The 13,904-nt window shown below is 34.6% G+C and overlaps 2 protein-coding genes across 5 annotated transcripts; one reads left to right on the top strand and one right to left on the bottom strand.

The window, feature by feature from the left end:
* The first annotated feature begins 4,128 nt into the window (after positions 1-4,128).
* Positions 4,129-8,135, top strand: LOC127878457 (uncharacterized). Its single transcript, XM_052424982.1, has 6 exons — positions 4,129-4,607; positions 5,175-5,334; positions 6,029-6,095; positions 6,385-6,511; positions 7,405-7,448; positions 7,670-8,135. The coding sequence occupies exons 1-6, from the start codon at positions 4,429-4,431 to the stop codon at positions 7,795-7,797; spliced, it is 705 nt and encodes a 234-aa protein (XP_052280942.1). The 5' UTR covers positions 4,129-4,428; the 3' UTR covers positions 7,798-8,135.
* On the bottom strand, positions 8,118-12,766 carry LOC127879475 (putative nuclease HARBI1). Of its 4 annotated transcripts, none has more exons than XM_052426324.1 (6): positions 12,647-12,766; positions 11,681-11,782; positions 10,611-10,814; positions 9,998-10,151; positions 9,245-9,345; positions 8,118-8,685 (listed from the first exon to the last, which is right to left on the bottom strand). In XM_052426324.1, exons 3-6 carry the CDS (start codon positions 10,640-10,642, stop codon positions 8,463-8,465), a joined length of 510 nt encoding a protein of 169 aa, XP_052282284.1. In that variant the 5' UTR covers positions 10,643-10,814; positions 11,681-11,782; positions 12,647-12,766; the 3' UTR covers positions 8,118-8,462. The 4 variants fall into 4 exon arrangements, with proteins under 4 accessions (XP_052282284.1, XP_052282286.1, XP_052282285.1 ...); XM_052426326.1 differs by lacking the exon at positions 12,647-12,766 and adding an exon at positions 12,466-12,507; XM_052426325.1 differs by lacking the exon at positions 12,647-12,766 and adding an exon at positions 12,031-12,224.
* Positions 12,767-13,904: the final 1,138 nt, after the last annotated feature.

The raw sequence follows: 13,904 nt of genomic DNA, 5'->3' as shown, positions 1-13,904 counted from the left end.
AATGGTTTTGCGGTTGTATCTTATTGTTATGGTATTAATTGCGGAGAAACAAAACAACTATTATATCATAAGGTTACTTGGTTGAACTGTCAAATTTAATTTGTTTCACGCTGTGTGTTCAACGCTCACAAAACCAATTATGATTTTGTTTTCATGCACACGAGTTTACAAAATGACATAAAACATTAAAGTTCAAAGTTAACTAACATTTAAGTGTTCAATGTTTAGACACGTATGGTGCAACTTTTAAACAGTATAAACTTAAGTCTAAAAAATAAACACTTTAATTCAAGATTATAGTTAGCTTATTGTTATATATGACATTTAAATAACACATTCAAGAACGTACGGTTTGATTTTTTACCTGATTATACAATATGTCAATAACTATTTCTGCGGATATAATTTCCCCAGCTCTTATTTCAAAAGGGCAGCTGTCAGTTGCTCACATTAGTATGTGAAATATGTACTAGTACACCAACTTACTCAGGAAAAGTTGAAGTAAGTTATCTGAAAGCCGTCATATGAAAGAATGATTTAGAAAACGTCTTATAAAACCCCCCACCAATCAACATATAAATAATCACAATTCGCTTGCACGGATGTCATAACAAAACTTATTACTTGCAAAATTTAGTCATTTTATTATTAAATGTACTTTCCGAATATATACCTCTTATTTATCATGCTTGGAATCAATATTATGAATACAGTAAAAATAACTAAATAAAATTAAAAATCCACAAAAAACTTTTCAATATATAATCAATGAAAATCAAACATTGGAGAACATAGTTGAATTCACATTCGCAAAATAGTTTACGTTGTATAGTTATACATGATTTGGTTGCAATACTGTTTTAACTCCATCTAATATAAATCTATAAATCATATATTCTTATTAATATCACCATACAGATATGCAGACTACGTTTGACAACATATACAGGTTATTGCTTTTTTAGCAATTTGACGTTTGAATTGTGTGTCTAACCAGATTCTTTTTCTATGTCTTATAAAGCATTTGGTTGTTTGATTTCCGTTACATGATAATTAAGCACGCCTTCTATAAAACTGTGACTGTGCAGTTACCACATTAACACATTGTGCCCTTAAATTATACCAATACCAGCTCAATTCAAAGCTGATAATTTTGAAAACTATCAATCACATGATTCGGTTATCGAACTCTCTCTAAGTTGACATCATTTGTTGTGAGGATTTTTGCCCAAGCCGCTCAGCTGGACATGATCACGATCGATTCCAAAGTCGTTGATCTTGCCGTCAAGTACATCATCAACCAGCAAACGACGAGCGGCAACTTTGTCACCGCAGGAACACTTGCCAATCCCAGTGTGCAGGGAGGTTCCAGCTCAAGCGTCATATTGATTGCATTGAATGAAGTTAAAACCGCGGATATTCTTACGGTAGGAAGTGCCCATGATTTATTTGATTATACTTTACGAAATGATATAAAGAATGTTCGCTTAAAAAATAAATTAATTCACAACATTATAAACCTTTTTTTCTAAAATCGATGTCTGTAAATTAATGATTGAATTAACTATCATGATGATTTAATGCTTAGTTGGTAAAATATTAGCCGTTGGATTCTTGTTTTGTTTCTTTATTTCTTACAACTTGACGTCAATTTTGGACATGCAAAACGGTGACCCTTTTCTATGTATTTCCAATTTGGCTATGGTAAATTATGGAAAATGATGATATGCTTTACACATATATTCTTAAGATAAACAAAAAGTGCATTACATTTAAATTTAGCTTTTTCACTGACGACACTTCAATATGATTATTGGTCTAGGTCTATTTTACGTCTTTTTGCTCAGTTTAATTATTATAGAATGATGCAATGATGAAAAAAGAAAGGCGAATGAAAAATTGTGTATCTAAACTTGTATAAACATAAACATTTAAGTATGCATATATTAATAGACATGTATTATGTTATATGACCCTTCAACAATTGCAAGTTTAATTGCATCTATCAGTTCGGCGACATCGTTCCTTGTGGGAAGAATTCCGATTAGACTACAGACTACGAAAGAGCAATCTGCGCTTATGCTTTAGTGAAAAACAACGTGGCCAAGCCAAACACAATACTTACACAACTGGAATCCAGTCCCAATTTAACCATAGAGGGTACACCATATTCAATAATATATGTCCGATGCAGCGTTACTTAAATATAAGTGAATAAACATCGATGTGGATTTATGATGCGTGTGAAAAATACCTCAATTAGCCTAGAGGGTATTAGCTTGAGTTAGTAAGTAAACACCCCACCACAATGACAAAGAGTTGATTATTGACCATAAATAGCAATAATTCGAATAAATTTGAGATTTTGAATGCATTCACGTGAAATTTCACATTTGTATCTCTTTACGTTCTTAAATAAATTGTGACTGATCGTTGTCGCTTTGGACCGCATTTACTGCAACGCCAAAAGACATATATGTGAACAAACAACAACAAAACTACACATTGTTAGCATATGTTTTATATGCAATGTAGTGTTGCCAGTGCACTGTCTTAATTACATAGAGGAATGTAATGATTGTTTCTATTTGCAAAATGTAGACATTTTAATTGATCTGTTCCGAATTGCAGGATCTGCTATTAATCAGGTTATACTTACATCAAGTACACAGCCATCAACATATTCTAATGAAAAAACAACAAACAAATAGACATTGTTATAAATATCACGATCCGCAAGTTTTGACAGTAGCATGCTCAGTATATTAAATATTATTGGCAGAAGCACGTGTCGCCATCGTCCGGTTAGGACACGCTATGAATATGCTTTTATTGTTTCTTATTGATGTGTACACTTTAAACATTCAAAGACACCCACTACCAACTATTTCAGGCAACAGCAAGTACTGGAAGAATGACCTGTTCAGCTCCCTGACCACAGAGACGACCGCTTACGTCCTCCTAACATACAGCGTCAAGAACGACAGGGCTAACGGTCTGCTTGTCTTGCTATAGCTTGTGAAACAACGCAATGCTTTCGACGGATTTTCAACCCAAGTAATTAAAATTGTTTATGGATCACAATACTTTGATACCTTCTAAATTATACATAGGCGATATGTGTCTATAAAGGCTACTAGGATAGTGTTGAATACTTGTAATTGTATTTAGCGAGGATTAGAAAACAAACCAAGAGCATTGACGTGCTGTTCAGGTCTTCGTGCCGACCAACCAAACCTGTGTGTATTTAACACTTATACTATTTATCATATCAGTTTCTTTATTGTTTTGGTCGTAAGTAAACAAAAGCCAATCGCTGAGAACAGCACTAAACAAGCTCATGACGCCATGGAAAATGGCATCGTGATACTACGCGTGTTTGTTTTATCAACAGTACCAAATAAACTAACATGTTTTACATCTGTTCACATCTTTCTAATGCAGGTATGATGGTGTGATGACTACGTTAACATTACCAAAAGGTAAAATCTTGGTACAATCCGCTTTTACTGGCATTTTACTTTTTTATGGGCAATTTTGTGCTAAGACATTTATAATCATAAACAAAACCTCAATATAAATTTCAGGATACTAGCGTTGGCCTTCACGCTCTGACGGAGTTCGCCAGACTGATCTACTCCAAAAGAGTCGACCTGACGCTCAACATCAGAAGCAAGACAGATGGCGTAGAGAAACTGGAGGCTTACCCTTACTTCTGATTACCACGATGATCTTCAATATGTCGATGTATGTTTCTCTTATTTGAATAACCCTATTGAAATAAGCACGCGAATACAATCGCTGAAATAAAAATTCGACCACTGTTGGTTAAGGTCCTTGGCAGTCTGTGGTATGATAGCACATTTTGACTATTCAACCATGTGTGATGATTAACCAAGAAGTATGAACAACAACTATGAAATAGGCTTAAAACTGTACAACGTCAGCTCAATTATGATGAAATGTATATATATCCAGTAGAAAATGAAAAGTGTCTTATAAACCTATTCTAAATTGTTCATTGCAAAAGTTTAGGACTCGGCTTCCACGTTTATGTTCACAACAATAATGTATATTTCTTTTTTTAGATTCCGGATGTGGTGGATGAGATAATTGTGCGAGGAGCTGGGTACCGTTTTACTAACAATACTTAAGTTTTGCGTAAGTATTGGCGTAAGTTGACAAGTTACGAATAACGTACGCATTTCGTAAGTGCGTTTTACTAACATTGCGTAAGTTTGACATCGTACGTAAGTGAAAAAAATGATCGTAACTCTCCAACTTGGAGGTGACATGTAAACAAACAACAACAACTCTGACGGTTAAACTATACTATTTTTACTTTGTTGTTTTATGTAACCCATCTGCTTTCGTAAGTGTGTTGTCACCTAGTGTCGTCTGCACTTGTTTAAGTTGTAACTTGTCACAATGGATGCGGTAACGCTTAATGAGAAGAAAAGAGAAAAAAGGAAATTGAATTGGACCAAAATAGAAACGGAGGTGTTAGCAGCTGCTTACATCGAGCAGCATGCGTTGATAAACGGCAATTTTTCATCGACGTTGTCTGGAAAAGATAAGGATCTTGCGTGGGAAAAAAATGCAGAACAGTGAGTATCATCTAGCGCACTATTATATTTTCTTTGAAACATAACAATGAACACAATTTTAGATTAGAAAAAAACACAACGTGACATGTGCTTACTGTAGTTTAAACGCTCAAAAACACCATAATAATTTATTATGCTCCCCCCCATTTTTTTTTTTTTGGGGGGGGGAGCATATAGTCGCCGCTTCGTTTGTCCGTGCGTGTGTCCGTCCGTCCGTGCACAATTTTTGTCCGGGCTATTTCTCAGCAATTAATGACCGGAATTCAATTAAACTTTATGGGAAGCTTCACTACCAAGAGGAGATGTGCATATTATCAGCCGGTTCTGGTCGGATGATTTTTCACAGAGATATGGCCGTTTGAAATTTTCCATTAACTGTACATATAGTGCAATTCTTGTCCCCCCAACTACTAGACGTTTCCTTTTATCTGAATATATAGTGCAATATTGTGACAAAAAAACTTTGGGGATCATAACCCGTCTCCGACGGCTTCTTGTTAAATAAGGATATAGCTTATTAAAATGTCACTAAACATGCTAGACGTATGTAAACATAATCTCATGCAGAATAAACGCACTGGGAGCAGAAGAAAGAACAGTGGAAGAGATCCGGAAAAAGATTTCCGACACGAAAACAAAACTGAGAAAGAAAGAAAGACAACGGCGCCTATCAATGAAACAAACTGGAGGGGGGCCAGCAATCACACTGGAGAAGTGGGAGGAGAAAGTAAATGCATTTGTATTCACGACTATTCCAAGAGAAAGCTATATCAAAGCATATCTCCATTTGATGAGTGACCTTAGAATATTGTTTTTTTATTCATAACCAATGATATCAAATGTAAATTACTGTATCTGACTGATAGCTGTGATGAAATTAATTATGTAATGCAGTGTATCATTAAAGTCAAATCAATAATACTCCTACCGTAGAAATCTAAAAAATACTTGCTTGATTAATTAATAGGGTTCATAAGTGTCTTTTCATATAATTTAGAATTAAAGTGTTTTGTACTCTTTTGAACGCGTAAAAAAGTTGTGTTTTACTTCCGCTAACATCACCAAAAATAAAAAAAGTAGGTTTTCGTAACTTTCATTGAACTTTTGTTTGACTTTTACACGTTGTGTTCCACTAACAAGGTAAGTCCATTGACAAAAGTGTTCAAAACATCAATGCAAACATCATTTAATATAATTCTAAGATGGCACAATTATTATATCGATAAAATATTCCAGTTTAACAAATGTAACCAAAAACTGATTTTTTGTCTGTAAACTTGACTTCAAATGGCAAAACAAGTTAAGGGTCGGTAAAAAAGTTCGTGTCTGTCGGGTTAGCGGAAACATACAACTTCTTTAGGCCTAAGTTTGATGCAAATTATATTGTTGATTACCGTACAGTTAGATCTAATTTCTTATAGATGATAGAGGTTATTGGCGAAGAGTCGATTGTGAGGTTCGGTGGTGTGGACACGTTTGCTGTGCAACGTGAGTAACATACCTTATTGCAATGATCAAATAAAAAAGTTATCTTTACTTACTGTCATTAGCTATATTATTTACCATACCGTTCCACTAAAACAGTCGCCGTTGTGACAGTTAATGACACCCCGCTGCCGGTATGACTAGATAACGAAAACAGTACTGTTTTCGCAAAAACAGTAAAAATTACTGCTATCCCCGCTGCTAACGCTAAATGTACTTGTGCTTCTAATCTTCATTGTTTTGAAAGGCACTTGAGTTGAAGAAACATTTTGTCTGTTTTCAATAATGACAGGAACACAACAGCCGATGATTGCAGAGCAACATGGTCAATCATGCAGTACGATGTGTGTGGAGCCCACTGTAGCTTTAGAACCCCAGGTGGTAGGAGGAGTCGCAACTCCAAACCAAAAAACAAAAATGTATGTGCAGTGCGTTATAACAAATTCTTTTTATTTCATCTATTTGTTAACAACAGTGTGTATTCAGCAAAGCATCTAAAACATATAAATAATGTGACAAAACACTACAAAAATATGCTATTAGTATAAATACGATACATTCAGTAATGTTAAACTGAAACAAGATAACCAATTAATTTGGAATACATTTCAACAGTATAATACATATTATTAATATCCACACAATCCCTGTAATAAAAATGTAATTATTGCCAATCAACATAAGGTGTGTTTTATGCCCTACTTCGAAGACGAGGGGGTATATTGTTTTGCACATGTTCCGTCGGACCGTCCGTCCACCAAGTGGTTTCCGGATGATAACTCAAGAACGCTTACGCCTAGGATCATGAAACTTCATATGTACATTGATCATGATTGGCAGATGACCCATATTGATTTTCAGGTCACTAGGTCAAAGTTCAAGGTCACAGTGACTTAAAGCAGTAAATGGTTTCCGGATGATAACTGAAGAACGCTTAAGCCTGGGATCAGGAAAGTTCATAGGGACATTGGTCATGACTGACAGATGACCCCTATTGATTTTCAGTACTCTAGGTCAAAGGTCAAGGTCACAGTGACTTGAAACAGTAAAATGGTTTCCGGATGATAACTCACGAATGCTAAGGGTTAGGATCAGGAAAGTTCATGGTGACGTTGGTCATGACCGACAGATGACCCCTATTGATTTTCAGGACTCTAGGTCAAAGTTCAAGGTCACAGTGACCTGAAACAACTACAATTGACAGTCCATTTTGGGGGCATGTGTGTTTTACAAACAGCCCTTGTTTTATTCCAATTATTATAACAATCGTCTAACAAATTATTTCAATGTATGTTAATTTGAATTATTACAGGAGTCCAAGCACGAAAAACAAAAGGCGGAAGACAAGTGAAGATGGTAATATTTCAAGAAATAAACTGTTGAATTATGTTAATTTATTTAAATTTCGCAGTCATGTTGTTTTTCTATTGGTATTGTAACGACTAGCCCAATTAACAATGGGCGAGTCGTTATGAGGCGAGTTGTTAATGGGGCGAGTCGTTACCTATTCCTACCTTTGTTAAAGTCCATTTTGCCTGAATTTCTTTCTATTACTAAAAATAAGCCTTTTTTTTCAGATGACCATGAAGATGTCTTGCAACTTTTGAGACAGCAAAATGACACACTCGATGCAATTTTATTAGAGCAAAGAAGAACCAGAGAACTTCTTGCAAAACTGTTTTCATTTCCTCTTAATGAACAATAAATAATCATTGTTTAAAGCCACACACCTTGAAATGAAATACATGGCATAGTAAGTTTAAGGATAAATGAGAAACATATTTGATCTATGCCAATAAGAATATATCTGGTGGTTACAAGGTAGACATCTGTCTCTTTTGCGCTTTAAAACTTAAAAATAATTGCGTTTGTCGAAATGTATGTATATGTATAGAAATCCTACTTTTGGTTTTTAAATTAAAAAAAACAATAAATAACTTGCTAACAAGGCTAGAGATTTTATGACAATTTTGCACATTTTGAAATTGCATCTATATGTATTTATTAACATGTACTTCATTTCAAGGTGTGTGGCTTTAAACATTTATTAACATTCATATTATAAATCAAATGACAATTTTAGCAGCAAATTGCTATAAATGAAATGTACTAAATATGGTGTGAAATTAATAAGGTTATTACAATTCTCTGCAATTTATCAAAAAATATTGTGTCATTGTTAGAACTACTTCTTATATTTTAACACTAAATATCACCTAGTATCACATAGTAATAAAACAATACTCTAGTAGTGAAATGAACAAAACAATACATTAAACAGTTCAGTATGCTATTGAGAATCAATTCATTACTGATTGAGCGATTTCCCTGAAAAAGGTATTCTATATTAAATTAATATAGAATCCTTTTTTAGTGAAATCTCTCAATCAGTAAGGCCCGTGCACGCAACGCATTCAGGTCAGGGTTTTCCAGTGGCAGTTGTACATTGTCATCATCATCTTCTACGTCAATGTCATCAATGTCAAGGAAACCATCACTCAGACACAGATTGTGCAGCTTGGCACATACAGTCACAACCAGAGCTATCTTCTGAGGCGAAAATTGTAGATAGCCTCCAGTTTTGTGAAGACACCTACAACAAATATACCATACTATATATTAACTGGAAGAAAACACGTAGATATACCATTATGTCATTATTGGCCTGCTTTCATTGGAGATATAAAGTACAGTAAAGTACAATGTACTTTCTCTTACAGTTTCATCAGAAAGAGTTGCAAAACAAGTTAAATTGACCCCAGGGATAAAATTTGAACAAATTTGGTAGAGGACTATTAGATGTCACTACATACCAAATTTGATAGCCCTAGGCCGGATGGTTATGAACAAGAAAATTTTTGAAGTTTTCACAAAATAGGCCTTATTTAAGCATATGTTCAATTTTGTGACCCCCCAGGGCAGGGTCAAATTTGACCCCAGGGGCATAATTTGAACAAATTTGAAAGAGGTTCACCCCAGGAACATTCCTGAGAAATTTCATCAGAATTGGACCAGTAGTTTAGGAGAAGATGTTTAAAGGAAAAGTAAACGCACGGACACACGCACAACGGACAAAGGACCATGACATAAGCCCCGCTGGCCTTTGGCCAGTGGAGCTAAAAATCAAATCTATTTGTTATAACATTAATAACCTAAAACGTGACTTCAACAGTCCAAACGCCCTCTCTACTACCATCCTCGAACGACTGTGGGCCAAGTTGAACGCGATCTCAGCTCTGCTCATTGGATTCAGCTACCAGCATATTAAAAAAAAACAATGTATATATAGATATAGTCGAGCTAAAAAGGTTATTGAAAAACATTGAACATTACTGGACTGGTAAATACGATATGAATCACCGTTGAATAGGAAATAAGAGAAATTGTTTTTTTCAACAAAAGGAATGTTTGTACACAAAAGTACATTGTATTATTGCTCACTCTCATAAATACATTTTATATCATGATTATTAACAATCTTTATACAAGATTATCTAACTAAACAATTACCATAAGTACTTTATTTTATGCTTTCCGGTGGTTTATAGAGAAATATCAGTGAATTAAAACTGATTGTTTCACTGTTTAAAACAGTGAAAATTAACTGAAAATTATCGATAATTTTCACTGTTTACTTTTTTGACGAAATGACGTCATTATCCCAGCAAAATTCTTTAGTTTAACTCTTTAACAATGTATATAAACTGTAATCAAAAGCATTAAATAAAAGGAAAATTTATTGGATTCGGTTAAATATCGATTTTAATTCACTCGTGAAAATATTATTTTCTATGATCACTCGTGAATTAAAATCGATAATGCACAGAATGCAACAAATATCCTGTGGCTCTTTAACATACATGTTTATGTACATTAATGGTTTGTCAATGATGATGAAAAATTACCTTTGGAGTAAGAAGATATGGTTTCAGTCCATAGCCGGAGTCTCCTAGTAGCCATCCTTTGCTTCCATCCACCAGCCAGTCCTTCAAGCTACAGTTGTCAAAGATTACACTGTCATGTGTGGATCCCGGCCACTTTGCCACAATGTTAGTGAATCTACAAAAAAAGTTTTCAGCTTTTCTTTTCAAACGCATAAAATCAGAAAACATGAATCATAAAGGGTATGTACACTGTAGTGTTGTGTTCGAATGAGCAGAGATTAGCAGAGTAAAGGATTAACAAAAATAAATTGTTGCGTTGCTTTATAATCTCACTTAAGATTTAAAATTTGTTTCGTCTCTTGACATGATATTATATGCATTATAATTCAAATAATTTACAAAAGTGAAACATTTATTTTAAGTTTCATGTTATTCCACAAAATAGTTACTGAGAAACATCTCCTGTCAGAAAAGTGATACAGACAGATAAACAGTAGAACAGACAGACAACACCAAAGCATTATCCCTCCACCTTTGGAGATAATCATTAGATATGCTTTTTTGTCAGTTCTTTCACAAACTTATACAAAGAGAAAAAGAGTACCCTCATGTTTGCATCTACAACAGCTTGTACATTAATGGAATGGTATCCTTTCCGACACACATATATGTCTTCTCTCTCCCTTGGGGCTAACATGGCGATGTGTGTGCAATCCACTGCTCCAATCACATTTGGAATTCCGGCTATACCGAAAAATTTTTGTTTCACTTGGACCAGTTCTCTCTCTGATGTAGGGAATACCACAGTATTCAAGCGGCGGTCTAAAGCTTTTAGCACCTTTAACAAAACATAAAGTGATAACTCTTTGATGGAATGTTCAGTAATTTATTTACCAATTGACATTACACTTAATTTAGCTACATAATAAAAATTGTTCCTTTTAAATATTAATTGTTTAAAAGCAGTGAACGGATTGACTTATGCAAAGCATCTGTAGGGCCTTTAAGCCACAATGTCGTACAAATTAAAATTTGATCATACATTCTGTTAACATCTCAGACAAACATGTTTATCAGCCTCACTGAATCTCTTTCCGAAACTCTAATAATATTCTCTATAAAATGTACATAACTTATAAATATTTCATTTGGTCTGACACTTAACATGTTATGAGCTATGTTGATGAATGACTTGATGAGACCATAAGTTATATAGCACATGTTTACGATAAAACTATGTGAAAATATATATAGCAACATGGAAAACAAGATGAAACAGCTGAGGAATAGATAAAATTTAAAAACAAGAACTCCGCGAGTCGGATGTTTCACCTAATGAGTATATTTTCAAACGATGGGTGATAACTAAAAAATGGGACCACCCAGAGTTATGGTTCCTTGTCACTACTCTTCCTCTCATTGAGCTGTATCACTGTAAAAAGTTGTAATTTGATATCTTCAATACTTTATTAGTTATGCGCCGGAAACAATTTATGACAGACGGACGGACAGACAAGACGATGGAGAAGTGATCCATTTATGTCGCATCTACTTAATAATAAAAGGCGACACAAAAATGTGTGAAGTGTTAAGGGAGCTGTTGAGTACGCAGAACATATTTTTAAACTATGTGTTACTGCAAAACATATATATTTTCCATGTCGAAAAAGCAATTTTGATTTTAAATATGTTCAACTATTGTACCTGCCAAATACTCTTACAAACTGAACTTCTTGAGACACCGTGAGTCATGCCACCTTCACTGTAGAACTCAGATTTGGCTAGAAATTGAAGTGTTATCAGCAACTGAAAAATTGTAACAGATAGTGATATACTTTGAAAAAAATAAGAGTTACTAAGGAATTTCCTGGATGAGTTTAATAAACTATGGTTTGAAATGACAATGAGTGTCAGATTTTTTTTATGCTTCAAATGAACAAATTAAATTATCTCTAAGACAAAATCACATTGCTGGACAATACAATTAATGTATGATTATACGGATATAGTAGGGTTTTATACTTAATATATTTAAAAACATATCTGAACAATACCAATTCAATTGCTGTACACAGAATCAAACCATACTGCAGTAATTCCATTTCATTGTGAAATCGTCTTCGTTGGATGCCACAACAAGCTACATTATTAACATGCCATTATCTGATAAAATAACCTTACTGCATTTTGTAAAATTGATCAAAGAGATCAATATCTTTTCAACAAGGTTATATACCAAACTCTGGCATATTCCATAGGTAACTTGTCAGAGAATGTTTTCCAAACAAAGGGGGATGAGATTCACTATTTGGATACAGATTTCGGATGAAAATCCTTTTCACAGTAATACATATGTAGTTCCCCATATCCAGTTAATATTGCGTTCTACAAACTCAGTAACACTCGAAAATGTATCCAGTTAATATTGCGTTCTACAAACTCAGAAACACTCGAAAATGAATCATAGATGTTACAAAATAAAAGAATACTTGTGTATTTTAATAGCGTTATCAGTTCCAAAAAGGGCAAACGCATTATTTATAAAAAGTTGACAATGTCAAGGACGCAAGCGCTATTGACACGTACTTTTCTGAATGCGGCAAACTGTCACTCTAACAAGTTGTCATTTCAAATGATACAACAAAATCAAAATATGTTAATCTATATTACCTTCGTCATTGACGACAATGGGTGACTTCTGTTACATTGCGGCGATATGTCGTCCTTAATTAATTCATGGACTGTGTAGATTTGTGTTTTTGACAGTCTATACTTTCGCTGTATTTCTTGCTCTGTCAGAACATTTAGCTAGTTTGGTCGATCTCTAAAAATCCTTGGATTTCTCCTTCGAGCGTTCCTTCTCGGAAATAACGCGGCCATATTTACGAAAATACTGAATGCTTACGCATGCTTTTTTTGTTCGTAAAGTTGCGTTAAAACTTACGTAAAACTTACGTACGCATTTTTTAGTAAAACGCATTTGCGCAAAAATTTCAAACGTACGCAAGGAATTACGAAAATCGTAGACATACGCTAGCGTAACTCTGTTAGTAAAACGGTCCCCTGCTGGTACGGATCTTGCTCTTGTGGATGTTAGTGACTTCTTTGTTGTGAAACCGCTGCGTTCATTATTTTTCTGCTTTAAATAATTCTCAATATATGCTGGACCAGTGTACATACCGGTAAATGCATGTTTTTTTCTACTTCAGCCCTAGAGCCTATTCATTTGATTCATGTATATTTGTGGAACTTTTTATTAGAAGTTTTGTTTCTGCACAACTATCGATCGTTCAATATAAATATATAATCATCTATAAACCATCCACAATACAATTGTTAACTTATGTCTAAGTTTTATTTACCCTATATGCGTGTATATTGTATTGCATATGTATCGTAGTACAAAGTCTGCATTTGTTCTTGAATAAGTGTTAGTCGAACATTTTAATAATTACTTTTATGTTAAATACACAGATTATTCAATTTTACAACATTAAACAAGAAGCGCTACCGCAGAAGTTCGATTTTAATATCACCACTCTGACGAGACGCTGCTGAGCTACACCATGAGGGTGTGTATGGCGCACCAAAGGGGTCGAAACTTTAACTTCTGCTCGAGCAGAAAAAAATGCTGGTCGAGCAGCATTTAAATGCTGCTCGAGCAGCATATTGCTGCTCGAGCAGCAATTTACTGGTCGAGCAGCATTTAAATGCTGCTCGAGCAGCAAAATTCCTGCTCGAGAAGCAATATGCTGCTCGAGCAGCATTTATTTTTAGAATAAACCATTGAACCCGTCAGCCAATCAAATTTGTGCTTACAAACGGACGACATTAGCTATCTCTACGGAAACGAAATAGACCGGTGTAGCGTCAATATTGTCAGATCGTGAGATCTGACGATTTCACAGTACCTCCGTGATATTGCTCC

This window comes from Dreissena polymorpha, chromosome 4 (genome assembly GCF_020536995.1).
Source record: "Dreissena polymorpha isolate Duluth1 chromosome 4, UMN_Dpol_1.0, whole genome shotgun sequence".
In the NCBI taxonomy this organism is placed as follows: domain Eukaryota; kingdom Metazoa; phylum Mollusca; class Bivalvia; order Myida; family Dreissenidae; genus Dreissena; species Dreissena polymorpha.
Note: the sequence above shows the minus strand (reverse complement) of the source record. Positions and strands in the feature narration are given on the sequence as shown.

Excerpts from the sequence above, each read along its gene's own strand:
- LOC127878457 (XM_052424982.1), top strand. The coding sequence starts at position 4,429 with ATGGATGCGGTAACGCTTAATGAGAAGAAAAGAGAAAAAAGGAAATTG. Across the intron at positions 4,608-5,174 it reads TGGGAAAAAAATGCAGAACA|AATAAACGCACTGGGAGCAG; the intron begins GTGAGTATCATC and ends AATCTCATGCAG. Across the intron at positions 5,335-6,028 it reads TGGAGAAGTGGGAGGAGAAA|ATGATAGAGGTTATTGGCGA; the intron begins GTAAATGCATTT and ends AATTTCTTATAG.
- LOC127879475 (XM_052426323.1), bottom strand. The coding sequence starts at position 10,204 with ATGTTTTCTGATTTTATGCGTTTGAAAAGAAAAGCTGAAAACTTTTTT. Across the intron at positions 9,346-9,997 it reads CATATCTTCTTACTCCAAAG|CTGAATCCAATGAGCAGAGC; the intron begins GTAATTTTTCAT and ends ATATGCTGGTAG. Across the intron at positions 8,686-9,244 it reads CTGTTGAAGTCACGTTTTAG|GTGTCTTCACAAAACTGGAG; the intron begins GTTATTAATGTT and ends TATTTGTTGTAG.